Source organism: Manacus candei, unplaced genomic scaffold (assembly GCF_025592945.1).
Source record: "Manacus candei isolate 608988 ecotype Guabito, Panama unplaced genomic scaffold, ASM2559294v1 h1tg000165l, whole genome shotgun sequence".
In the NCBI taxonomy this organism is placed as follows: Eukaryota; Metazoa; Chordata; class Aves; order Passeriformes; family Pipridae; genus Manacus; species Manacus candei.
The window spans coordinates 72,338-96,869 of NW_026138213.1; the positions used below are offsets into that span (position 1 = coordinate 72,338).

Consider the following 24,532-nt stretch of genomic DNA (forward strand, 5'->3'; position numbering starts at 1 on the left):
TCAAACAGCACCACTACCTTGAATAAACCACGTCCTCAAGTGCCACAGTCGCTTCCAAGGATGGTGATACCACCACCTCCCTGGGCAGCCCCTGCCAAGGCCTGACCACCCTTTCCAGCAACAAATTCTTCCTCCTGTCCAGGTCTGGAACCTCATGGAAGAGAGACCTGGAGGGGCTGGAGCGTGTGCAGGGAAGGGAACGGAGCTGGGAAGGGGCTGGAGCAGCAGGAGGGGCTGAGGGAGCTGGGGGGGCTCAGCCTGGAGAAAAGGAGGCTCAGGGGGGACCTTCTGGCTCTGCAACCCCCTGACAGGAGGGGGGAGCCGGGGGAGGTCGGGCTCTGCTGCCAGGGAACAAGGGACAGGAGGAGAGGGAACGGCCTCCAGCTGTGCCAGGAGAGGCTCAGGTTGGACAGGAGGAGGAATTTGCTGCTGGAAAGGGTGGTCAGGCCTTGGCAGGGGCTGCCCAGGGAGGTTTGGAGTGCCCAGCCCTGGAGGTGTCCCAGGAAGGCCTGGCCGTGGCACTCAGTGCTCTGGGCTGGGGGACAAGGTGGGGATGGGGCACAGGGGGGACTGGATTTCGTGGGAGGACTTTCCCAGCCCTCGGTGGTTCCGTGGGTGTGTTTGGCACCGACCTCCCTGTCCCCTCGCCCCGCCCCGGGCGGGGCCGTGACCGTATCCATGTCCGTATCCATGTCCGTATCCATATCCGTGTCCCTGTCTGTATCCATGTCCGTGCCCATGTCCGTATCCCTGTCCGTACATATGTCCGTGTCCGTACATATGTCCCTGTCCGTATATAATGTCCCTGTCGATATATCTGTCCCTATCCCTATCCCTGTCCCTGTCCGTATATCTGTCCCTGTCCCTATCCCTGTCCGTGTCCCCCACTCCGCCATTCCCAGCCGGAAGCGCGCAGGGCGGGGGGAGGCGGAAGCGCGCGCGGGGCCGCGGCCCAAAGATGGCGGCGAAAACACAGGGCGGGATCCGCCTGAGCGCGGTGAGTGCGGGGGGACGGGGCGGCGCGGGGGGGAAGGGACCTTAAACACCGTCCATTCCCACCCCCTGCCACGGCCAGGGACACCTTCCACCCGGGCAGGGACACCTTCCACCCGGGCAGGGCGCTCGCAGCCCCGGCCAGCCTGGCCTTGGACCCTCCCGGGGTCGCTCCCTCAGCGCGGGCGCCGCGTCGCTCTGAGGGGACTTGGAGCCTCTCCCGCCCCTATCCCGGCTCGAATCCTGGAAAATCAAATTACCCGGGCTGGGCCGGGGGCCGCTGCGGGCCGGGGGCGGGTTGGGAGTCGGGGTCGGGATTCCCCAGCCCGTGTGAGCGCAGTGACCTCTAATCGCCAACTCGTAGCTCCAAATCTTCGCCTCTTGTGTTGCAGGAGGCCTAATTACATTTTAACCCTGATTGCCCTGAAGGGCGATGAGTGTTCGCGTAGGGAAACGCTTCTCTGTTCTGCTTTTCACCAGTGTTGTCCTTCTGTGGTAGTTGGTCATTGCCTTGTTTGTGCTGATACAAATGAAGTTAAAGCGACTTTTTCGGTTGTTTGGTGAAACAGGAGGTTTTTTCAGGCCTTTCTGGCTTCAGCCCTCAAGGCCTGTAAGTCTCACCTACATTTACAAACAGCCTGGCTCATCACCTTACTTAGAGAATAGTGGAAATAAGCAGGAGCACTGCAGTAAGTAACTTTAAATTAAATATTGGAGTGAAAAAAGGAACATCAGTATATTCTCAGTGCTGCTTAAATTGCACAATCATTTAGGGTGAAAAAGACCTCCAACATCACCGAGTCCAACTTTTGACTAAAACTATATTACTTTAATATAAATGTGTATTACCTTAACATAAATTTATGTTAGCTTAACACAAACTTGTATTACCTGAATATAAATTTGTATCACCTGAGTATAAATTTGCATTACCTGAACATAACTTGCCGTGATTTTAGAGGTGAGTTATAAACATCACCTGCTTGAAGTTCAAAACGTGCACTTTCGTTTCAGGCCTTTAATTCTTGTGTTGGAAAACCACACTCTGTCTGGTATTTTATTAGAGCAGTGTTCTGTTCCCCCTTTAGTTAAAGTTTTTTGACACGTTATTTGTCTCCTTGAGGGGAAAAAAAAAATTATCAGCATTAATAATCAGCGTTTGCAAAACAGCTGCAAACAGAAGCCAGAGTTTAAAATGGTTCTCAGGTTGAAATCACCGAACTCTTAGAGGTACAAGTGAGGCATTGAGGCTGAAGCTGGTGCTCTTGCTAACTTTCTGAATTATTTTTAGGCTGCTCTTTGGTTTTATCTGTCCCAGGGGTAGCTGAGAATTTGCATTCCGTGGGTTTCCAGTGAAAGCTGTGGCTTTCTGTAGGTTTTTGCTCAAGTGCAGCAGCTGGGACAGCTTTGAACAGGTTTGTGAAAGGCTTTGTGACCCAGAGAACCACGGGGAGAGCTGGTGGCCACAGGCTCTCCTGCTCTTTGGAGATGTAAAGTATTTCCCAGAGTTTCAGAAGCACAAACAGCACAGGCAGTGTGAGGGCCTGGGAACTCATTCCCACGCTGGAATTCGCCTCCTGCTGTTGCTCTGGTAAAAGTTTGGGTTGGTTGCAGGATGAGTCAGATCAGGGAAGTGATCCAGGTTAATATTTTAAGAGTGGTTTTTAGTTTGGATCAGTCCCCCACTGTGGTTCCTGGGAGAGAGCAGCTGGGAGGGAGAGGAAACTTCAGGAAGTTTTCAGGAGGAATTTGTTGCTGGAAAGGGTGGTCAGGCCTTGGCAGGGGCTGCCCAGGGAGGTTTGGAGTGCCCAGCCCTGGAGGTGTCCCAGGAAGGCCTGGCCGTGGCACTCAGTGCTCTGGGCTGGGGGACAAGGTGGGGATGTGGCACAGGGGGGATCCATGGGCTGGGAGGGCTTTTCCAACCTCTGGGATCCTGGGATTGTCATTCTGGAGAGAAAACCTGTTTATTCTTAAATATCTGCTGGTTCTACTTGCATGAGCTGCTCCTGTCAGGGCAGTTTTGTTTTTAAAATATGCACAGTTAGAAGGAGGGGGAGGTTTGGTTGCATCTCCAGAAGGAATTTGGCTGCGCTGGGTCTCGGGAGAAAGAACTGAAATTACAAAACAAAACACAATTAGTAACAAAGTATATTGGCTCAGTGGGCAAAGCAACTGGGTTGTCAAAGTGACTTTTCACCAGGGGACAAACTCTTACTGAACCTCAGTTATTCATGAGCTAAAGTGGTGCATTGATGAATGAAGTGGAAGGGGCCAAATGGACTGAAATATTTCCTGGGGAGTTCATCAGGAATTAGGGAGTGGTTGCTGACAGCTGGGTGTGCTCTGAAAACTGCAAAAATAATGGCCTTAAACCACTGGGCTACATTTTTTTAATCTGGTGTTGCTTTGTGCCCTTGTTTTAGTGCCTGACCTGCTCAAGGCCAGGTTGGGTGGGGTTTGGAGCAACCTGGGATAGTGGAAGGTGTCCTTGCCCATGGCAGGGGGTGGAATGAGGTGCTTTCTGTGCACGTGTAGGATTTGCTTCCCTGGGGAAAAGGACTTCTTGGTGATGATGTCAGTGCTGGTGACACTGAGGTTCTTTCTGTCCTTCCTTGGTGCTGTCTCATGGTCAGGGGAAATGGTTCTTCCTTTTTAGGAAGAATTTCCTGCTGGAAAGGGTGGTCAGGCCTTGGCAGGGGCTGCCCAGGGAGGTTTGGAGTGCCCAGCCCTGGAGGTGCCCAAGGAAGGCCTGGCCGTGGCACTCAGTGCTCTGGGCTGGGGGACAAGGTGGGCATCAGGCACAGGGTGCACTCCATGATCCTGGAGGGATTTTCCAGCCTCAGTGATCCTGTGACATTCCCAAGTGTGGGTTTGTGCCTCTGGCAAAACCACAGTCCGGACTTTCTTTCCAAGTCCATATTGCTGAGGTTCTGATGCTGCAGTAAATCCAACATTCCCAGTCTGCCTCCTGTGTGGTTGGGGTTTTCCAGGATTTCAGCAGTTGCCAAATGCCTTGATGTGTGTCCCTGTGGGGGGTTGGGGTTTTTCCAGTGTCCGTGGGTTTGTTTTGACAAGGAGGGATTTCAGACAAAAAAAACCCCACCATGTTTCTCGTGTGTTTTAATCATGAAGTTTATAAAAGAGAGGAGCAAATGCCACCAGGGAATAAACACAGGGATCTTGGGATCCACTGAGCTCCTATATGGCAGAGGAAGAACTCCAAAGATCCTTTGAAATGTGAGGTTTCCATTAACAGCTGACATGAATTTTTCTTTTGCAAGTCTCTGTTGGGGCTCAGCAGAGCAGGTTTTGTAAAACTGGAGTTTTAAAGCACAGATGGCTGGGGAAGAACGTGCTGTCTGTTCTCACTTGTGCTCTGGCTCCTGTGGAGAAATGCAGGGATTAAGTTGCAGTTGGAAGTGTGTCATGTGCTCCTGTGACCTCGGGATCGAGGTGACACTTCTTGGCAGTTTATGTTGATCTGAAAACTAGGGCTGCTCTCACCCTCCTCCTGCTCTGGAACCCGCTCTGGAATTTGCTTTTAGCATTATTCCTTTTCCCTGGTAAATGAACTTGGAGGTTTGAAGCAGTCTTGCATTTATTTAGACTTTATTTATTTTTATTTGTTTTATTTAGACTTTATTAGCTGCAGAAAAGTGGTTGTCGGTGAGTAGTTCTGTAAAAATTATGAATTAGGGGTCTGTACACAGTACTTTAAAATAATCTTTCTGATTTTATATCTGTAATAACATGGATTATATTCTGGTTTTATGTAACTCAGTGGTGCAAGGGCTATTTTCAGGGGGGTGTGTTCATGATGCTGCTTTTCCTGCCATCAACAGGCAGTGGGGCTTAAGCAAATCCTTGCAGTGGGTTTGTGTTAAAGGCCTTGTCAAAGTGTAACTGCACTTTCCTCAGAGATAATGCAAACACAGCCACTGGTTGCAGCAGTTACAATTGCTCCAAACACTGCATGGACAAGTCCTTAACTTCCATGGATATTTAGTTCTGGTTTTCCTAGTCTTTAGGTCTGGGGGAATATGTGTAAATCTGAGCTTTTCAGTGCTTTAGTCACTGAAATCTATAAGATACATCCCATAAACAGCTACTTAATTTGTATGTTCTCAGCCAGTTCTAGTCGTGGCTGTGCCTTTGGTTGCTCCTGATCCTAAATGAGGGTAAAATGTATGAGATCAAAGTGCTGAAAGAGGGTCTGAGAGGTGGGTTTGGTCACTGTGGGCAAAGGGAGCCGTGACAGGGACAGTAAATCATGGAGGGTGTTGGGTGCTGCTCATTGTTCAGATCAAGTTTTAATAATCCTGACTTAAGAAATGAGTTTTTAACACCTGGGAGCGTGTGCTGCTGAGGCTTTGGTGTTTTCTGTAACCTCTGGCATCATTATAGAGCAATAGTTATTTTTAAAAAGATAAAGAGACTTGGACAGGGTGACAACGTAACCCATTCTCAGAGGATGGTATGAGCCTGTGCTGAATGTCACCTCCAAGAGCTGTATGAACAGTCCCTTGAAAAGATGTTAATACACCAATATCCAAAAAGTAAATTATAAATTACAGCCTTTTGTAGTGTTGGTCAAAACAGCTTCATTTAGGGTTCCTTTATTTAACCTGTTTTCTGGCTCGGTGTGGTTGGGGAGCACAAACTGATGCCCTTGTTTGTGGTTTCTTTCAGCTTTGCCCCAAGTTCTTGCACACCAACTCCACCAGTCACACCTGGCCCTTCAGTGCAGTTGCAGAGCTCATAGGTATGTGGACCAAGAGCTTGAAATATTTGATTTTTCTTGTCATAAAACCTTTTTCCTTCAGGTAGGGAGGGGAAGAAGTCGATCCTGTCACCACTCAGAATCTTGCACCTTATTTTTTTGGCACACTCAGGTTGCCTTTTTTCTTTCCTGTGTTGGTGATCTTCTTGCCTTTGATTTTGAGTAGCAGTTAACTGGATACCTTCAGTGTTCCTCTTTTCCACAGGTAGGGAATGAGCAGCAGACTTATTTAACTGCTTCCTCAAAATCAAGGTGTGGCTTGGGAGGACTTGCCAAGTTTATTGAGGAGTTTGCTGCTGCCAAAGGGAGCACCTCCTCTGGTCACACATTCCTTCCCTTCCCTTCTGGAGAAAATTAACCTAACAAAAGAAAATGGGAGTTTTTTACCCAGATAAGGCCAGAGCTGCCACAGAGGAGGAAACCAGAACCACGTGGCCTTGGAAAGGACTGGCTGTTTTGGGGGTAACAATATGTTAAGTCACTTCAGTTTTTTTAACACCCCAAATACTTCCAAGCTGTCAGTTGTACCTGAAATGTCCCCTTTTGTTGATGCTGAAATATATTTTATGAAGTTTTTCACTGTGGATACAATTGGTACCTAATGTTTGTGGGAAGGACCCTCCCAAGCTGTGATTCCTTTTTATGGGCTTGAGCTGTTTGTTTATTTATTTATTTATTAACCCTCAGCTGAACCTGCAAAACAGGCAGTGAGGCAGCTGTGCCATCACATCCCACCCCTCCTTCTCCCTGTGCTCTCCCCCCTCAGGAATTCCAGGATGAGGGTGTGGGAAGTGCCAGGAAGTGGTGTCAGGGCAGGTGAGATTTGGAGCTGCTTTGCTGCCAGGGAAGGTTTGTGCAGCCCCGGTTTCTGGCAGCTCTTTCCCATCCTGTCAATAGAAAATTGAGTCTGAAGCACTTTGTAATTCCCTCTGGGAGAGCCACCCCATGGCTGGGAGAAAGTAAATGTTGCACCAGCTGCTCTGGGGGCAGCAAATGGAAGTAGAAACTTGCCTTGGTTTCATTTTCGATTCTCACGGCTGAGCCTCCACCTACATTTTTCTGCTTCTGTGTTCCTGTGCATAATAATAATAATTTATAACAATATATAATAAATATTATATAATAAAAATATATTTTATAATTGCATAATTTATAACCATCTGTAATCTCTGTGGAATTGGGTGGGGTTCACCAGGTTTGGATACAGCTGTTTCACTGTAACATTTTGATTTAAGTAAATTTAGAACACTGACAGCTGAAGCACTTCAAAACGTGTTCACACTCAGACTGTTTAATTTTTACCTCTAGTACCCCAGCCTTTTTTCCCTCCTTTTCCTGCAGATAATGCCTATGACCCTGATGTAAATGCAAAGCAGATCTGGATTGACAAGACAGTCATCAACGACAACATCTGCCTGACATTCACTGACAATGGGAATGGGATGAACTCGGACAAGCTGCACAAAATGCTAAGGTGGAGAACCCCTTTCTGTAGGAATTCCAGCTCCTAGTTCTGTTAGTGCTCAGCTTATTCCTTTTTCTCAGATGTAACTCACTCCTTTGGGTCAGAAACTCAACATTTCTGAAGGGCAGTGATTATCCAAGTGAGACTCCAGACCCTACAAATGCTACAGAAACTTCCACACAACTTTGTCACAGAACTTTGATCTCCTAATTTCCTTTGATCCTTTCTCTCAGCCTTCTCCTTTAACTTCCCACACACTGTGCAACCTCTCTGTAGGGCCCATTAGTGGAGATAAAGAGAATTATTAATACTATTATTATCTTTACTTTTGTTTAGCAAACAAGAAAAAAGGGAGATTCAGCTCAAGCCCCTTTGGAATATTAATAACAAAAGGTCTTGTGGATAATTTAATGAATGATAATGTGACTTGTCTGTTTATCTTTAAATATTCTGTAGGGTTTGGACTGATCTTTTATTTCTACAGTTAATAAAGAGGTTTCTGCCCAACTTCTCCTTTAGGGAGAAATATAAATCCTTTACAAGATTGCTCTGCCTGCAGATTTCAACTTGAGCAAGCTTGGATTCAAACAGTTATTTTTGTGTTAGGTACCATCATTAACAGCTTGCTAAATTCCTTGTTCCATGTGCAGTTTCCTGGTTTATTTTAAGTGTAGCTACAGATGAGAAACTTGAGGATCAAACATTTTCTAGCAAGTAGAGGGGGGAAAAAGAGGTTTAGGGGCTTTTCTTAGTGTTTATCGTGAAGTTAATGATTAGAATCCCATAAGAATGCCTACACCTAATTCCAGGCAGATGATATTTCTGTTCCATGCTTAAAAGACGAAAGCAGATTTTCCTGTGGTGGTTTTAGGGGTGACTTCCAGGATTTTCTTCCCTGTCCATTGTTTAGTTGTACAGGAGTCCCCAATCCCTAAAACCAGAGATGAACTCGTTGTGTTAAACCTAATTCGTTGTGCTGGTTTAAAGGTAAACCAGCAGGGGAAATGAACTCAACTCAAAAGAGAGATTATAAGTCAGAATAACAATTTAATAAAATAATACAATAAATACAGATTATACAGGCAAACAGTTGGTTTTAACCCACAAAACCCAAATGTATAACCCAGCACCCTGGGGCATGAACAGAGTGGTGTTCCTTGGGCCCCCTGAGTCCAAAGGAAAAGGAGAAGGGAAAACCTCTTGGTGAGAGTGCTGGTGCAGTCTGGTTGAGAGTGGTGGTCTGCAGTCTTCCTCTGGATCCCATGAGTGGTTAAAAAAGTCCCAGGACTCCAAGATTATATATCCTCCAGTTCAGGCAGGAATGCTCAGTGCTTCCCTCAGGGAGTTCCACAAAGGGTGTGAGGACAGGAGCACCCTCCTATCTCACAGGCCTCTTAATACCCAGTTTACAGCCTGAGGGGTCAGGGGTGCTCTGGGCAGAGGGTGTAAATGGTCTGTTGATAACAGTTTCTGGGCAATGGCATGGAAGGCTCTGGAATACCCAGTTTTGGGTTACACCCACACAGTGATGAACTGGTCCCAGCTGTTCTAACCAGGACATTCATCAAGTCCTGCAGGTGGGGGGTGTCAAGTTCCACAGGGATTTTTCCCACTCTTCCCACGTTTCCCTGCGTTTGCAGCTTCGGCTTCAGCGAGAAGTCGGTGATGAACGGGCGGGTACCGGTGGGGCTGTACGGGAACGGCTTCAAGTCGGGCTCCATGAGGCTGGGCAAGGACGCCATCGTCTTCACCAAGAACGGCGACACCATGAGCGTGGGGCTCCTGTCCCAGACCTTCCTGGAGGTCACCAAGGCAGAGCACGTCATGGTGCCCATCGTCACCTTCACCAGCCAGCATATCCTTCCAGCAGGTTCTGGGGGTGGGGGGTGATATCCCTGCAGGAGATGTCCTTGGCTAGTTTTATAGTCTGGGAAATGTGATTTCTGAGATGTGGAATGGAAGAGGTTGCGGCGTGATGGTCCCAGTTATAACCTAAGAATCTTTAAAGTCTTATAGTTAATCCTGACTGCTTAAACTTTGTGACTTTGAAACCCTTTCCTAAACACTGCTAAAAAAAAAGTGGAAAGCAAGAATTAAAAAGTCAACAACTTGTGTAGTTGTAGTTTGAATTAGTTTTGGAAGCCATTACACTCTAGAGAGCTAAATCAAGAGAAAATGGTTTAAGTGAAAGTAGTCTGAGTCTAATCTTTAACAGAGATGGATGATGAATCCTGCCACAATGAGATATGAAAATGCACTCTAGAAAGCTAAATTAATCAAAGATTGTTTGAGCAGAAGTTTAACTAAGATTGATGTTGATGTCTTGTAACTATTTCAAAGACTGTTTAAGTAAAAGAAGTCTGAGTTACCTTTAACTGAAGATTAATGTCGATGCCTTGTAACAATGAAATGATTGACTGTCGAGGAGGGGCCTGAGGAGTTAAAGTGTATAAAAGCTCAGGAAATCCTTGTTCACGGAGGAGCTGTCCCCAGCACTGCCCCAAAAGAATTGCTGGCTCAACAGTATGGTGCTGTTGAGTTTGCTCTCTTGGAATCAGGAATGAGAACCCGGGAAGCGAGTGCGGAAGTTTCCCGATGTTCCGAAAGCTCGAACTCGTTCCAGGTCTCTGTCCTTGACTCAGTGCCCACGACAGATCAGCGACCCAGCAGAATCCAAGAACAGCCTGAAGGCCATCTTGACACATTCCTTGTTTTCCACTGAAGAGAAACTGCTGGCAGAGCTCGATGCCATCATGGGGAAAAAGGGAACCAGGATTATCATTTGGAATCTCAGAAAGTAAGATGAAGCCCGGTCTCTTGTATCTCTCATTTGGTTTGCATTTTCTTTCTGTGGGTGCAAACATACAGAGGGGTTTGGTTTTTAGTGGAATAACTGGATATTAAATTAAATAACTGGATATTTGGGGGTGATTTTTGGTGGAGTAAGGCTGAGGGCACTAACTGGGAAACTGGACTCCAGCTGGCATGAAGGGCCATGGTACTGTTGCTTTTGCCAGAAGGAAAGTTGAAACAGGTAAATTACAAATCTGTTCCCTCAGACCTCTGAAATTATGAATGCAGAAATCCAGACACAAAATACTTGGATGTACAGACAAATAACAGTGGATTTTAAAACTTAGAGCCAGCAGTGTCCTTCTGCAGGGATCTGGACCTTTCTAAACTTCTTGATTGTTTTATCATAAAATAAACCAGCAATCTGAGCAAGTAAATAGTTATGTGTATTTATCTTACTTATCCACTTGCCTCTGGGGGATTGTTTCCAGCATTTTCTGGCCTTGACTTGTATGTTGATGCTTTTATATATTTTTAAACAGTTGTAGCAGTGGCAGTTCCCTGTTTAGAGTTAAGTTATAATTCATTGTCACTTCACTTGTATTCCTTGGATATCAGAAAGGAGCAGGTGAACTTTGTGACTTTTAGTAAATCTGTGAGGAAAACCACTATGGATCAGAGGAATTCCCCTTTTTTCTTTGCACCTTTGGGATATCCACCACCACATCTTACCTCGTATTAGCTTTTCCCCGCCCCATAATTAGTGCGTTTTTCAAATCTTTTTTCTTAGAGATAAAAATGAAAAACCAGAGTTTGACTTTGACAAGGATAAATATGACATCAGAATCCCAGAAGACTTGGATGAAACGGGCAAAAGAGGATATAAAAAACAAGAGAGACTGGACCAGATTGTTCCAGAGAGCGACTACTCCCTGCGAGTGCGTATGAGATCGGTTAAAACTGGCTTTATTTTTGGAAGCTGGGGGGTTTGTGCTTTTGATTTTAATGTCATGTGTGTTTTGTAGGCTTACTGCAGTATTTTGTACCTGAAGCCAACCATGCAGATCATCCTGAGAGGACAGAAAGTGAAAACACAGCTGGTTTCCAAAAGCTTGGCCTTCATCGAGCGTGACATATACAGGCCCAAATTTCTGAATGTATCCTTTGCTTAATATTTCCACTGGGGTATTTTTGTTTGGTTTTTTTTTTTTTTTTTTTTGGTAAAGACAAACTGAAGGAATTAACCTAAAGTTCCAGGACCTAGAATGAGCATTCAGAGTAACTCTGTTTTTTTATGTTACATGAGATTAAACAGATTTTTTTTTCCTTAATATCTGGTCAAAGGCCAAAACGGTAAGAATTACTTTTGGATTTAACTGCAGAAACAAAGATCATTATGGAATAATGATGTACCACAAAAACAGGCTCATCAAAGCTTATGAAAGAGTTGGCTGCCAGCTGAAGGTAAGAAATCAAGGCTCCAAAATATTTTAACATCTTGAGGAATAATTGTCACTCCAACGCTCATCTTAACAAAGGGTGCAGATGGAAACGAGGATATTGATGTGTCCTTCATAAAACCACCTTTTTTAGTGTGTGCAGCTGTTAAAAATGGTATTAAATTGTATGCACTTGATTCAGTGTTTGGGTTTGAGGCTGTTTGATACACAAAATATTGGTCTGAGCTTATCTCAGGACAAAAAGAGGGGTAGCACAGAGGATTTTTTTTTTATTTGAGGGTTTGTATCAAGATTTTTCTCTTTGGAGAGGAGTCATAAGCCAGAAAATTCTTTTTTTATCTATTGTATCTCTAGTTAATAATTACCTCTGACAAACTCCTGCAGTACTGGCCTGGAATGTGTGGGGATTTTCCTGACAGACCTTGGTTTCTTGCAGGCAAACAACATGGGGGTCGGTGTCGTTGGGATCATTGAGTGCAACTTCCTCAAACCAACCCATAACAAACAAGACTTCGACTACACAAATGAATACAGGTATTTTTGTCTGGGTTTCCTGTCCAACAGTGCTGTTCACTGTGAAATAGTTGATGATAAAAGCTGCTGCTTCTCTAAATAGGAAGAATGAAAGCTCGTGGGTACTGAGCAAACCTGGTTTACATTCAGCCAGCTCCTTTTATCCCTTCTTGTTGTGTACCTCCTCCTTCCTTCCTGTTTCTCCTTCCCCCTGCATGTATTCTCAGCAGTTGGCAGAGTTCCCCTGACCCCTTCCAAACATCCCAAACCCTCAGGTTTGCATCCTTAGCAGTTGCAAAATCCTGGCTTTCCAGCAGTTTCTTGATAATTAGTCAATTAGTGTGACTGAGCAGGTTTGGTTCTGCTTATTGTTAACACTAATTGGTCAGGTTTGATGACCCTCTGGGTTTATCTCCTTCCTTTTTCTCATCTTCCCAACTTTTCCCACTCCACATATCCCTAGCAGTTCATGGGACTGACCAGGCTGGTTCCTGTCCCTTCCTGCCCCAGCAGTCAGGTTTGTCTCTCTGTTCCTTTTGGGGCTGCTTTGACCACGTGCCTGTAGAGGAGGAGCCACTCTCTTCCCACGTGCCCCTAACACTTGCTTTTCATGTGGATTTAGAAATTTAGGATACTGGCTTGCTGACTAAAGCTGAGATAATCCTTCAGCACACATGAATTTGGGTTCTTTCCCAATGGGTGTTGCTCTGAGAGAGGACAGGTTCAGTCTGCCAGCAGAGCCCAGAAGTTATGATGGAGTCTTCCCAAACTTCTCCCCATCCTAAACTCCCTTGATACTCTCTGTACATTGAGGTGGAGCTGCAGTGACTCCAGCCCTACGTCCCTTTGTCACTGACTGTGGACAGTTCTCTCACTTTACTCTTCCATATATAGTCAATAAAATATGTGTGTTGTGTTGTGTGAGGAACTGATGCCAAAAATGGCAGAGAATAACTGCTCAGAGACAAATTTTTGTCTTTTAAGCAGCAAAGGTATTTATTTCGTGCAGTACTGGGGGGCTAGCCAGTTAGCACCAGACAAACCAGCTCCCGAGTTCTCAGGGAAAAGCCAGGTAATTTATAGTTTTCATGAGAGGTTACAACATCTTCACAGACATGTTAATTTGATTTTTACATCTAATTATCATATTCATAATAGGCAGAGTTGAGGCAGAGTCTTCCAGAATGGTCTTTTGGCAAGATTTTTGGGTGGTCGTTTCTTCTCTTCTTCCTCCCTTGAACTTTTCAACTTTCTTTGTTCACCGACCTAGTTCCTGGAGCTTGCAAAACTGCCCTGACTCACGCCCCTCTTATCTCCTTCAGATGCCCACCTTATCTTTATTTATGTCATTTCTACTCTCTCTTACTTCAGTACAGTCAGCAGAACAGAACAAGCTGTCTCTGTTATATTTCAGCATAAGCAGAGCTTCTCCCAGAGCCTGGTACCAACCCTGTCCTAGTTAATCCTTTAAAACCTTGCTCTGTTTCACTCCCCATCCTTAACTCACTTGATTCTCTCTGTACATTGAACTGGAGCTGCAGTGACTCCAGCCCTGCATCCCTTTGTCACTGACTGTGGACAGTTCTCTCACTTTGCTCTTAAAAATACACTCTCCACCTTTTATTGACTGTGTTATGTTGTGTGAGGAATCATCTTGGAATATGCTCTCTGTGTACTGACCACATGCCATGCAGGAAGCAGCAACTACATTTCCCCCTGTAAGTTCAGTGCTGTCCCACCTTCTCTTTCCATGGGAATGTAACTTCCCCCTTTTCTCTGGTTTCCCCCCGCAACCATCTTCCCCCACACTTGTCATGTGGGCACAGGGATACCACACTTGCAAGGGCTTCTCCAAAGGTCTTTCTGCCAGGAGTGCTCCAGGCTTTCAAAGGAGAGTTTTCCAGCCCAAAACAGAAGCATGGACCTGATGCTGTCATTTCATGGTGGCTGTGGGGTGCCCTGCACCTCTTGCCTCCCCACAAGAGGGATGGGATCCCATCCCTGCATGGCTGCTCCTTTCTGCCCTTGTGCTGCTTCCTTTGCCCGGCCCAGAAATCCATGGCTTGGCTTCAGAGCTGATCTGGATCCCAGCCCTCTGGGCCAACCTAGTTCTCTGCACACACTCTGGTGTCAGTGCAGCCCTGGGGGGTGCAGGCGTTGGAAGAAGCCAGGCAGGGAGGGACTGACTCGGTTCCTCAGCCCTTTGTTCCTGGGAGGTGAATTCCACCCCCTGACGAGGGGCAGCCTTGACCTGCCCCTCACCCGTGGGGCTGGTTGTTCTCCCTCCCCTGTCCCTGCTGGCTGTGCCAGCTCTGGTGCTCACTGAGCTGCAGCAGGAGCCCTGAGCAGGAACCAAATGCAGCCCCAAATGGCCCTGGCTGAGACTGGGCTGTTCCTTTGAGCAGCGGGGACACTTGAGCCCGCCCTGCCCTGAGCCCGGCTTTGCAATCTCCCTGGAGCAGAGTTCTCCCTGCAGTTCAGGGAGGGACAGAAACAGCCAAACCCAGGGCGAGGGGCTGCCTTGGGTGATGGTTTTGGGCTCTTTTTTCTTCCCTGATAGGGGCCAAACTGGTGAGGAACCTTCAGAGTGTGCCCTGTCCAGGATCAGCATTTTGGAATCGCACACTCTGGATTTCAGTCTTTGTTCTCCAACGTGCATTTCCAGTAATTTCTTTGCTGACAAACATGATTTCACAGAGTTTCTCATTTCTCCAACTTTCTAAAAGCAAAAAGCTTTTGTAAAGCTTTCTAAGAGAAAAAAGCAAAAAAAAAGGAAGATCCAAGAAAAAGCCTTTTGAGTGGTTTTTGCACTGTGGTGCAAGTAGAAATATCGGAGTGTTCCTCCACTTCTTCTGTCATTGGAGTTTCTAAAGGTTCTTTCTGTGCTGGAATTGGCTTATTTAAGGTGGTCCCTTAAAATCTTGTCCTTTTAGACTCACAATAGCAGCACTGGGAGAGAAGCTCAACGATTACTGGAATGAAATGAAGAGGAAGAAGAACGAGGAATACCCCTTGGCTCCGCCAGTTGAGGAGATCCAGTGAGTACCAACCACTGCAACAGCCAAGAGCTTTACACGCTGGTGTTATTGTTGTTTTACACTCACTGAGGGTGAGCCTTTCCTTCTTCCCTCCCAGAAAGCAGCCAGACCAGACGTGGGTGCAGTGCGACGCGTGCCTGAAGTGGCGGAAGCTCCCGGACGGAATCGAGCACTTGCCGGAGAAGTGGTACTGCTCCCTGAACCCTGACCCGCAGTTCCGGTAAGGCCACATTCCAGGGGATGCCTACACCCAGCTCTTGGTTTATCACCTGATGTTAAGCTCTTTGTGTTGTGGGGTTTTTTTTTTTCTCCTCCCCTTCCTTAACTCAGGAATTGTAACGTGCCCGAGGAGCCGGAAGACGACGATTTGATACATCCGACCTACGAGAAAACGTACAAGAAAAAGTGAGTTCTGGAGACTTTCTTCCAAGGTCTCAACACTATAAACTGCTCAGGAGAGTGGTGCAGCAACTGGGGCTCAAGTCCAGCTCTGAGGAATTCCATAGGAAACGCTAATTCCATAGGAATTAGCAGCGTGGGAATAGTTTGGGATGTTACAGAAGCAAACTCTGAGGGCTGGTTGGAGACCTTGTCTGTGTAGCTGATACTTTCAAGGTCCACGTTGAAGCAGCTGAATATCTCAGTTTCTTTGTTTAAGAGGATTCTTGGCTAAGGTGTGTGGGGAAAAAATCCTGATTTGAGTAATTTTAATGCTGGCTTATATCTTAGAATTGGGAGTTTGGGGGGGAGGTTTCCATTTTTTTTAAATAAATCTTTATCTGAGAGGGAACTTGTTTGAAGTTAAGCCAACTTCAGGCTATAAGAACTAGGTTCATGCAGAAGAATTTAATTCAGTAAACAATACTTTAATTAGAGCTGTACTGTATCTAGCTGAGATAATTAGTATTGTGTTTGCTTTTAAATGTGGGGGTTGGTTTGGGTTTATAATGAGCAAAGTGTTTGAATCTAAGCTCTTAATTTATATATTTTTTTTTTCCTTGTTGCTGTGCAGAGACAGGGAAAAACTGAGGAAGAGACTGGATTACAGCCACCAGGTAACTCCTGAAGCTGCCTGGAAACTGCCCTGGGGAGAAGTGTCTGGTTTAACATCCTGTTCTGCTGTACAGGATTTGCTCACCATGAGTAAACCCCAAATGCCCCATCTTTGCTGTCCCACAATGGAAAATCCAGCACTGGAAAGAGGAAGGAGTTTGAGAGGGGCAAAGGCCTCTCACCAAGTAGTGTAGAAATGATGTCAGTCACTCACAGCTGGATTTATGAAATGGCACCTCGTTACTGAAGGGGATTTTGTGTAGAGGGATGTGTTGGGGATATGAAAGCAAAGATGCCCTTAAAAGTGGGGCAGGGGGTGGACAGGAGTGTAGCAGCTACAGCTGTGCAAGGAGGAACTCAAATTCAGATTAAATGCAGATGCAAATCAGTGTGGTTGAGTGATGAGAATGTGTAGATTGCAACCCAGAATTAAATTTTCATGAGTGTGATTTAGCTCAGGTTGCATTCAGAGTGAAGTGCTGACCTAAGATCACTTCATTCCTGGAGAAGAGATGTCACATGTGCTGTTTTAACTTCACTGTGTTAGTTTTTCTGCCATTACATCTCCCCAAACACACAAGTAATTTCTAGAAGTAAAGTATTGTTCATTTTGGACAAACTGAGTTAATTATGAGCAGGTTCTTTAGCAGGGATGTCTGTCCTGTGGTTTGTGGATGATGGGCAGACTTCAGGCAGAGCTACAGCTTGGGAAAAGCTCTTGTCTGGGATTCTGCACAGGACTTTGAACTGGGAAAACTGGGATTTGCAATGTGGAGTCTAGTTAGGCTTCCTTACTGCAAAATCCCGAGCCTGGGTTCAAGGAGATCCTTGCAATACATAAATGTCAGTCAGAATTTTAGGTGTTGGTGTATAATTAGGAGAACTTAAGTCTTTTCCGAAGAACCTACTAATATCTGTTTATTTTCATTCTTAACTTATGTTATCTTATAGATCAATAATGAAATATTTTTAAAAACATCTGTTTCTTCAAGTAAAGACTTCAAAACATTCACAGCTGTGAGTGGAAAGGAAGCTGTTCCAAGGTTGCTTTTGCCAAAATCATCAGATGCTCCTATCAGAAGATCTCTGCCTATTTTAATCAAATCAGTCACTTCCCTCCATCCAGACGCTGACAGCAGGTTAGTGCACCTGGACAAAGTAGATTCCTCTTTCTTTCTAAAATTAGTAACACTCCACAGGGTGTTTTCCTTAAGCTCTGCTGCTTAAGGAATGGGGGGGTGGGGATGTTCCTGGAAATTCTGAGTCTTCTGTTTCACAGCAGCGTGTGAAGGTGGTGACTCAGCGTGGGGGTGTCAGGCACTTGTTTTTACAGGGAAGGGATTCGCTCTGGCTTTGCACATCTTAAAATCCCCTGCAGGGGGACATCCCTTTGTAGTTATGGAGTTTTTAACCGTGCTCAGAGAAACACCAGACGTGGTTTGAAACAGATATTTGTGCGGTTCAATGACCAGTTCGACGTTTCCCTTCTCAGCCTCAGGCGGAGGGCGCAGAGTTGTGCGACACCCGTGCCCTCGAAGACACCCCGACTGAGCGACAGACCAGCCAACCACCACGATGAGGGTGGTGGTGATGAGGATGATGATGAAGATGTCATCATTTTAGAGGAGAGCAGCACTCCCAAGCCTTCAGCGGATCCTGATGTTCCCGCGGTCAAAACCGAGTGCATCAATTTGGATCAAGAGGAGAAGCAGAAGGAGACCCGCGAGGCCGCAGAGCTTTGCACTGCGACCACTTCAGAGCCCAGGAGCGAGCAGCTGAGCTCAGCCACACAGACAGAGCTGCCAGGCCTGGTGGTTAAAAAGGAAGAGGTGGAAGATGAAATCCCAGTTGAAATTCCCGGGGCAGGGGTGGAAACCGAGCGGCACAAGGTGAACGGTGTTCCCGAGACACCTGCAGAGACTGAAAATGAACTGAGAAATCAGCTGCAGTTGTTACACAGAGAGAAGGAAATGTACCAAAACAAATGCGAGGCATTGACCAAACAGGTACAAACACTGGAGGAGAGGCTTTTGGAAATGAATAATAAGTATGTAAAGAAGGAAATGTGCCACCAGTCAACAGAGACAGTTCCCTCGGGTGAGGAGGAAAGTGCCAGTGGGAGGAGCTTGGCAGAAGTGACTGTTCTCTACGAGCAGGCCTTGGGAGAAATAGCAAAGCTGCAGGAGCAGTGCAATACCCTGCAGAACCTAAAAACTGAGTGCAGCAAATGTGCTGATGGGGAGAGCAAGAGTGAGGTGGAGGAAATGGCCGTGCAGCTGGACAATGTGTTCAGGCAGCTGGACAAGTGCAGCATCGAGAGGGACAGGTACAAAAGTGAGGTATGTGGTTAAAACATTCCCTTATCTCTGGGCTTTACTGCCTGTTTCGTAGCAGCTCTAATACACAACGTGCTGTATGGGCTTTAGAGCTTTTTCTTTTCTTTTTTGTTGCCAGATTGAACTACTAGAAGTGGAAAAAAACCAAATGGCCTGTCAGTGTGAAGAGCTCAAGGCAGAACTGGCCCAGCTGAAAGCTTCAATTCCACAAGCAGTTGCACATGCAAATGGTTCTACCACCAGTAATGTAGAAGAGACTGTAAATTTTTCTGATGGAGAAAGGTATCAGTTTTGTTCTTTCTAGATGATATTTCAAGGAAGATTTTTTTTTTCTGGCTGTTTTATTGTATCTGAAACGTTTTGATGAAGGTTATGTTTGATAATTGTATAATAAAATGTGATGTTTGGAATTCTTTCCTGCTGCCTCGTGTGACTCCGAACTCAGTAATGGTTTTTTTATCAAGTGGTTTCTGTAACTTATGGTTTGTGTGAGCAGGGTTGGCACAGTAGAAATGCCATACTGGTACTTCTTAAAATATCAAAAATGTTCTGTAATTTCTAGACATGACTTGCAGACCAAGGAGAGAAAAGGGAGGCAGGGAAGAGGGTGATGTTTAGCTTATGCTGTGTATTGTACTTCACTTGTAGAGTCTGTTTTTCTTTATTGAAGCAACAGTACTGGACTGAAAAGAGTCTTTGGGTTTGAAATGTAACTTTCCTGGAAGAACTCCTTGCTGCAGGCCAGTCCTGTGGAATTGGATTGTGTCCAGAGTGTAGCTTTGAACTAAAGCAGGGTTTAAACTTACAAATAGAGAGCTGGCAGCTCTTGGTAAATAGGAACCGCACACACACAGAGGACACAGAGCACATGGAAGCAGGGATGAGCTGAGGGCCCTGAGCCAGGAGATGATCTAAGGGGTGAAGTGATTGAATTAAGGGACCATTTAAACAAATTCCTCCATGGGACCAGATGAGAGGCATCAAAAGGAGCTGGCCCATGGAGGGAGAGTTGGCCTTGCAGTCTGTCCAAAAGGTTGTGGCAGTTGGCATTCCTGATGCCCAGAAAAAGGCAGTTGTTATGCCCATATTTAGGACAGGCACAGCTCCAGCCTGGTCACTGTAGCCTCATTCCCAGGGAACACCGTGGAACAAATCCACCTGGAAGGCACCTACAGCCCCATTGTAGTCAAAGGGATTAAGAACAACCAGTTCTTGGAGTGACTGAGGGCAGAGTGTGGATCAAGAGCAAGGCCAGGAATGGTTAATGCTTTTGCACCTCAAGTCCTGTGTCCAGTTCTGGGCCCTCACTTCCAAAAGGACATTGAGGGGCTGGAGCATGTCCAAGGAAGGGATCAGAGCTGGGGAAAGGGCTGGAGCAGCAGGAGCAGCTGAGGAGGCTCAGCCTGGAGAAGAGGAGGCTCAGGGGGGACCTCATTGCTCTCCCCAACTCCCTGACAGGAGGGGGCAGGGAGGGGGGTCGGGCTCTGCTGCCATGTCCCGAGAAAAAGGAGAGGGAATGGCCTCAAACTGCACCAGGGCAGGGTCAGATCAGAGATCAGAAAAAACTTTCTCCTTGCAGGAGTGGTCAGGCCTTGGAATAAGTGTCCCAAGGAGGTGGTGGAGTCCCTGTCTCTGGAAGTGTTCCAGAGGTGTCTGGATGTGGCCCCTGGGGACATGGATTAGGGGTGATTTGGTGGTGCTGGGAACAGTGTGACTGGATGACCCTGCAGGTCTCTCCCAGCCCTGATGATTCTGGGATTAATGGTCTGTATGACAGCAAAATGAACTCAATAAATTCACACTGCCATCAAATTGGAGAGAAGTCAGGAGGGCAGAGCTGCTGCTGAGGGACCTTGAGAAACAGGAAAAACAGGCTGAAAAAAACCACCTGAAAATTCAACCCAGGCACCAGCAAAGTCCATGCCGGTGAACAAGCTGGAGCCCACTCCTAGGGAGGCAGCTTGGGAGGAGGTGCCCTGTGGTGCTGGGGCAGTGGGAGTGGAATGTGAGTCAGCAGTGCACTCTTGTGGTGGGAGAAACCAGTGCCTCCTGGGCTGTGCTGGCCAGAGTCCAGGCAGCAGGTGGGGAAGGGATTCCTCGCTGTTCCTGGGCTCTGAGACACCAAACAGGGAGTGCTGTGCCCACTTCTGGGCACCCTGGAGGGACACTGGCAGAGAGGAGCAGGGCTGCTGAAGGGCCCAAAGCACCTGAGAGAGAAGGGGAAGCTGAGGGAAAGAGCCTCACAAAGAGTGGGGTCTCTTGGAATCCTGTTGCTCTCTCCTGCAGCCTGGTGAGAGCCCGTAGGGATGAAGCTTCTTGTGAGCACAGGGATGGGATGAGAGGCAACAGCCACAAACTGCAGCCAGGGAATTCCTGTTGAAATATTAGAGAGAAAAAGCTTTCACAGTGAGGGTAGGGAGGGTAGTCAAGGCCTGGAAAAAGGACATGGGGAAACTGTGGAATCTCTACCTCAGGACATTCTCAAGAAGGCCCTGAGCACCCTGCTCTGAGTTAGCCCTGGCTCTGAATGTTTGGTAGGGGGAATAGAGATTGAGCTGGAGAATTTCCAGAGCCCCCTTTCAATCTCCAAGAAGAGATTTACCCCCAGGAAAAATGATCTGCCAGCAGCATTTCATTTTATTTTTACTTCCAGCACCTGACTTGTGTTTCATAAAAGAATGAGCAAATCTATGCAGGACTTGGAAGTAACTTCCCCACCAGTTGGTTGGGATATGACAGCACTGTGAAAACTGGTTCCTGGAGGTGATAAAGGATCTGAGGGTGCAAGGAAACATTGGAGAGAAGGGATGGCTCATTTGAAAGGAATTGGATCAGGAATAGGAGAGAGCAGGGACATCCAGGAAAGAAAGGAAAAGAAAAGGCAAAGCACTTTGCCTTGGACTGGACCTCTTAACTCCTGTGCAGTTTGAACTGCATCAGTTTTGTGTTGGTTTGTGGGAGTCACACCCAGAGCCTTTCCAGTCCAGCTCTGTCAGATAAAGAACTAACTCTGTGTTTGAACACAAACCTCCATCTAATCCTCTGGAATTCTTTCTCCCCAGCCTGAAACTCCGCTCTCTGCGAGTGAACGTTGGACAACTTCTGGCCACGATGCTGCCTGACCTGGACCTGCAGCAAGTCAATTATGACATCGATGTCGTGGATGAAATCCTAGGGCAGGTCGTAGAACAAATGCATGAAATCAGTAGCACTTAATATCTTCCTGTTTTAGCAGAGTTTTAGTTGATCTTCCATCATAACCTTCCTGGAGGTTCCAAAATGTATATAATGCCTGTTCCCTTGGTCTCCAGTTTTATCTCTGAGTGTATAGACTGGGCACATTTCGATGTTCCCACAGGTGCAGTGGGTGTTCCCTTCACTCCCTCTTGAAGGAACATTGTCCATACTGACCAGCCCTGATGTACTGAGTTAAGGATTTTGCTTTTGAAATGTATTTGTAATTAAATTTGCAAATGTTTATACGATTAGGAATCTTAATACTTTTCTACCGAAGCTTTTTCGTTCACTTTGGCTCTTCCATGAGCATTAATTAATATTTGTGATTATTTCCTCTACTAAAGTGTCAGTAGTGGAATATCTTAGAGATGCAAAAAAGAACTTCCTTGATGTTCTTCCCAGGCAGAGCTGTTGTATCCCACAGGATTGTTCCATTGCTCCCAGCAATGTTGGCTGATGCTTTCATGGGATAGAAATGTAAGTAATGGGTGAAAACATTGCCATCTGGGTGATATTTGTGGTTTAGTACCACAAGAGGAGCGATTCCTTAAGGGTTTTATCCTGAAAACTGGTGATGAACTGGTCGAATGGGAGCCCTTGGAAAAGGAGGGATGTTTCCTTCTCTGTGGGGTGAACTACAGAGTGAGCCAGAGCTGAAAACATCCAAATGTCACCGGTTTAGACATCTTGGATTATAGGTGAGGTAAGGGAGTCCCTCTTTGCCACATCACCCCTTTCACAGTTCTGTGCTCTAAATGTTCCCATTTTTCCATGGTCCTGGGCAAACCTCCTGGAAGAAAGGGTCCTGAGAGCAATGGCTGTTCCAGTGGGGACAGCATTCCCAGCTATGGGCTGGGAACCACGGCGGGGTTGGATCAAGGGTTGGACTTGATGATCTCAGAGGTCACTTCCAACCCGGCTGATCCTGTGATTTATGAAACAGCTATTCAAAAAAAAGGGTTCTTGCTCTGAAATATAAAAACTAAATCAAAAGAAGAGGAAAAAAAAATCAAGTGTTCAAGATGTGAATTCCTAGGAAGTGTGTTTTTTCCTAAAGCCAACATTTCTGGCCTTGGCACTGCTCCTGTCCTGAGTTCCTCAGCTGATGTTCCCTGGAGTTGCAGTTCAGGGGGTTCCTTTCCAGTGTTTCACTTTTAAGATCTCGGTTCAAATAGGCCAAGAAGGGCAGGGCAGGACTGTTGTACTTCAGGAAGCAGAAAGGGAAGGTTTGGTTTGTGAATGGGTGGCTGTACCAGAACTAGGGAGGACTTTTAAAAAGTGTCTCTTTTCCGTTTCTCGGTGTGTAGTTTTCCATTTCGTTGTCATTATTTATTCTGTTTCACCAGACTCTGGTTGAATTTCTTGTAGACAACTGGCAAGGTACAGCACATGTCTTATCTTAAAAACGGAAAAATTTACAATGTACATTTACACTTTGGAGAAGGGTGGACTAATGGAAATGGCTTTTATTTACTTGTTAAAATGTATTTTTTGTAAAAAAATAAAACTATATAAATCTGAGTTTGCAGGATCAAAACTTGTATGTGATCAAAACGCACTGGTTTTGTGTATAAATAAATACTGTGCAGAAAGGCTGACGTTTCAGACTTGGAGTTTTGGGTGTTGCAGGAGCACGGGCTCAGCCTGGTGTTGAGCAGAGACTGGGCACAGCAGGATGGAAACAGTCTGGGATATGCCCTGGATATGGCAAAAGCAGTGCTGTTCTGACCCAGGGGAGGCGTGGATTGAGCTGAATGTCAAGAAGTTCCTGGGGTTGATCCATGGATGTGCTCCCATGACTGGGTAACAACCCCCTTTTTTGTGCCCCCTCTGGAGCTAAAACCCCCTTTGTCCCCCCTGGGTAACAACCCCCTCTGGAACTCAAACAGTGCCGGGCAGGGGTGGGACAGAGGCACTGCTGCTGCTTCCCTGAGCCCTGGGACCCCCAAAACCCGCTCCCCTGTGCCCTGGGACCCCTAAATCTGTTCCCCACACCCTGGGACCCCCAAACACGCTTCCCTGAGCCCCGGGACCCCCAAACCCACTTCTCACATCCCGGGACCCCTAAACCCAGTCCCCACAGTCTGGGGACCCCAAAACCCGCTCCCCTGAGCCCTGGGACCTCCAAACCCACTCCCCTGAGCCTCGGGACCTCAAACCCGCTCCCTTGAGCCCCGGGACCCCCAAACCCGCTCCCTACACCCCTGGGACCCCCAAACCCGCTCCCTTGAGCCCCAGGACCCCCAAAACCCACTCCCCTGAGCCCCGGGACACCCAAAACCCGTTCCTCACACCCTGAGACCCCCAAACCCGCTCCCCTGAGCCCTGGGACCCCCAAACCCGCTCTCCACACCCCAGGACCCCCAAACCCTCTCCCCTGAGCCCCGGGACCCCAAACCCATTCCCCTGAGCCCCAGGACCCCCAAAACCCGTTCCCCACACCCCGGGACCCCCAGACTCCTGTGTGGGTCTCCCCACACGGGCTGCCCCCCCCGCGCTCTCCCACCTTTCCCGCCCCGCGCGCCCCCTCAGGCGCCCTCAGGGGCTTCAGAGGGGAAAAAAATAACCACAAAAACATAGAAATAAAGCTAAAACTAAACCAGCCCAGTGCTCGCCTCTCCCCAGAACAATAAGGGTGTTTTTATTTAACGGGCCTTGCTGTGCTTGGCCAGTGTAAATGTCTTGTGTCGTGCAGAATTCCCCTATTCCCGTCCTCAGGCGGCCGAGGAGGAATTTAGATCCCGGCAGCCTTTGCAGGCGGTGTGATGGGAACCTTCTACTTCGTGGAGGTCAAGGGGCGATAAAAAAAGAAGAGTTGTATTATTTTTCTCAGTGTTAATACCTAGAATTGGGAAATTGCCCTC

At 46.9% G+C, this 24,532-nt stretch overlaps 1 protein-coding gene across 1 annotated transcript; it reads left to right on the plus strand.

Moving 5' to 3' along the window:
- Positions 1-645: 645 nt before the first annotated feature.
- Positions 646-23,282, plus strand: MORC3 (MORC family CW-type zinc finger 3). The gene is made up of 17 exons (XM_051773044.1): positions 646-997; positions 5,683-5,755; positions 7,115-7,247; positions 8,879-9,092; positions 9,887-10,035; positions 10,822-10,969; positions 11,057-11,188; positions 11,376-11,495; positions 11,928-12,025; positions 14,938-15,042; positions 15,140-15,262; positions 15,373-15,447; positions 16,055-16,097; positions 17,047-17,234; positions 17,588-18,434; positions 18,550-18,713; positions 21,494-23,282. Exons 1-17 carry the CDS (start codon positions 800-802, stop codon positions 21,645-21,647), a joined length of 2,964 nt encoding a protein of 987 aa, XP_051629004.1. The 5' UTR covers positions 646-799; the 3' UTR covers positions 21,648-23,282.
- Positions 23,283-24,532: the final 1,250 nt, after the last annotated feature.